Source organism: Symsagittifera roscoffensis, chromosome 2 (genome assembly GCF_963678635.1).
Source record: "Symsagittifera roscoffensis chromosome 2, txSymRosc1.1, whole genome shotgun sequence".
NCBI classification, from domain to species: Eukaryota; Metazoa; Xenacoelomorpha; order Acoela; family Convolutidae; genus Symsagittifera; species Symsagittifera roscoffensis.
The window spans coordinates 6,173,806-6,176,379 of NC_087063.1; the positions used below are offsets into that span (position 1 = coordinate 6,173,806).

Genomic DNA, 2,574 nt, shown 5'->3' on the forward strand with positions numbered 1-2,574 from the left:
ATTAAAAACGCCGAAAACGAAAACTCAAAAAAATGTCTGTGAAAAATGACAGTGGACGTAGTTGTCGTTCGTATCCATAGTCAAAGTTCTCGAAGTCGTTGCAGACATTTTCTAAAAACGTTACTGGATGTCTAATGGAATTTAATTTGCAGGAAAAGTACACAAAAAGGAAAGATTATATTTTTCTTAGCTAAAATAAAATTGACGTTTTCTCAAACTTGCCCAGTTTCATTTATGTGTAGTGTATGTAAAGCAAGGACCAATTTTTTTCTAAAAAATGGCGAAGTTTATAAGACAAACAACAACCAAGACATTTTACAGATGCTCATTTATCAATCAAGGCCACTCTGAAGTTCGTGCTTCGTTCTTTATTGATTCGTTTGCATTTGTGGACCCATCATACTTAAACCTCACTTTCATTTATTCATAAATTGCGCTTAATTATCTCTACACCCGACAAGGTCAGTAAAGCATTTGTTCAATCTTGCAGCCACCAAAAAGAGAATTATATAAACATAAAACTCAAATCGAATTAAAATTGAAAAAGAATAGCAACATTAATGTCTCTACCAAATTGTATAACTAAATAATTGGTCATATGTCAGAGTACTTGGAAAAAAAATTGGCATTAGTTTTTAACTTTACAATATATTTAACTGAGTTTGGGTGATAATCGACGCTGTGCACCGGTGGTAGATGTTCTGGTAGCGTCTGTTCCATATTATCTCCGAAAAGAACACAAAGTTGGAAAAGATCTGGGTTGGCGTCCCAAGTTAGTAGCGGGTTATGACTCAGAGCAACCTTCGAAAGTTCCGACACGACAAGTTGCACGACATCTTTACACGTAGCTTTCGAGTTAATCACGACTCGAACCGACGTTCCTCGTGGAAGCCCGCAGTTAAAACGTGGAAAAACTTGCAAAACTATACATTTCGAACTTTGCGGTTTTGAAGACACGTTTGTGATGTTAGATGACAGCTGATTTTGTGACATGTTTCGTAAAGCATTCGAAAGATGCGACTGGCTCCCACTATTTGAAACTCCAGGTACAAAATGTTTCTGGCTTCCGTTTGGCAGGGAGTTTTGGGACTGCGATGTTTTCAGGGCCGAGTTGTCGACGACGTTTGTCGTAGTGTCCAGGAGTGTTTTTAAGTGGATTCCAAGTTTGTTTCTGGCCATCCGGTTCTGCTGGAGGATGTCGAGGAGCCAGCGCATGGAGTGCCAGATTATTTCGGTCTTGTCGGCAACCTCACTCAAGGTCTCCAGTCGTTTTTTGGATCCTCGCATTTCTTCGTCAGTGAAGGCCTGGAAAAATGGTAATTGACATATGACAACCCACATCTAATAAAAGTGATAAGAAATCAATTATAATGGATTTTTGTGGACTTAAACACTATCAATATAATTGATTCCCATGCTGCACTCAAAATCATTATAACCAATTGTTTTCTAACCATTTAAAATTAATTACGATCCATTTAAAATCATTTAAAATGGATTTTTATCCCTTTTTTGATTCGCGTAGTGCAAAGTTTCGGAAAAAATTAAACAAATGATCAGTTTGCAGAACAAGTGAAGAGTACGGCGTACTCGGATTCTAAACCTAAGCTTACAGACAATAAAACTCAAATTTAATCAATTTTTATCCATGGAACTGCAGTCCGTCTAATGGATGTCTCACATAACTTTACTTGAAATAAAATTATCACTGAGAAACAAACGTTTTAAGTCTCCCTGCGCTGAGTATCTTGAGTCGAAACCCAAATTATGTTTTTTTGCACTTACAGAAGTTTCATTTTACAGGTATGGGATAAATTAATTAACGGAAAATTCCGGAAAAAATTAATTTAAATATCTCAAAATATGAGAAAACTTTAAAACTTTTAGAAAAAATAATTCAATGGTCTAGGTGGTCAAATCAGGTTACGCTTAAAACTGTTCAACACTTGCTTAAAACTTGTCTTATTTAATGATAAATGAACTGAAACTGACCTCTCTGATTTGGTAGTTGGCAACTAGGGTTAAGTTGTCGACCAGACAGCAGAGTCTGCAGTAAGCAGAAGTGATGTAGTGCTGATAGACCATCAGATGAGCTGGAAAAAAAGTACACGATAATCGTTCGTTTCTCGAAAGTCGTGGGAACTGCACGGAAATTGAATAATTTAAAAGATATATTCAGAATACCAGGTTATGCGCATTTGAATTTTATTGAATTTTTTTAAAGCAGTTTTTGTAGTAAAAAAAGAGCCAATTTTTAATCGTAATATTTTGTAAATAATAAAAGATAAAATACTGCTATTTATCTCGCCTTTAAAAATATTAAGTTTGGAAATAAAAAAAATTCAACAAAATCAACAGCGCGAGTAAAACAAGAGTAAAAAAAAAGAATTAAAAAAATTCAGATTTAACGATTGTTTTACTAACTGAATTCGAACAGTTGAACTGTGAGAGGCACCAGTTGGGCAGGGGTGGAAGAAGAGGAATGCCCCCCTCCCCCTCCCCCATTGGAGTGGTTTGAAGAGAGACTGTCACTGTACTTGTTCACACTCGTCACTTCAGGTGGCAACATCAAAA

General features: G+C 36.0%; 1 protein-coding gene across 1 annotated transcript; it reads right to left on the minus strand.

Moving 5' to 3' along the window:
- Positions 1 to 381: 381 nt before the first annotated feature.
- LOC134840300 (uncharacterized) lies at positions 382 to 2,569 on the minus strand. Its single transcript, XM_063856052.1, has 3 exons — positions 2,425 to 2,569; positions 1,993 to 2,093; positions 382 to 1,305 (listed from the first exon to the last, which is right to left on the minus strand). The coding sequence occupies exons 1-3, from the start codon at positions 2,567 to 2,569 to the stop codon at positions 595 to 597; spliced, it is 957 nt and encodes a 318-aa protein (XP_063712122.1). The 3' UTR covers positions 382 to 594.
- Positions 2,570 to 2,574: the final 5 nt, after the last annotated feature.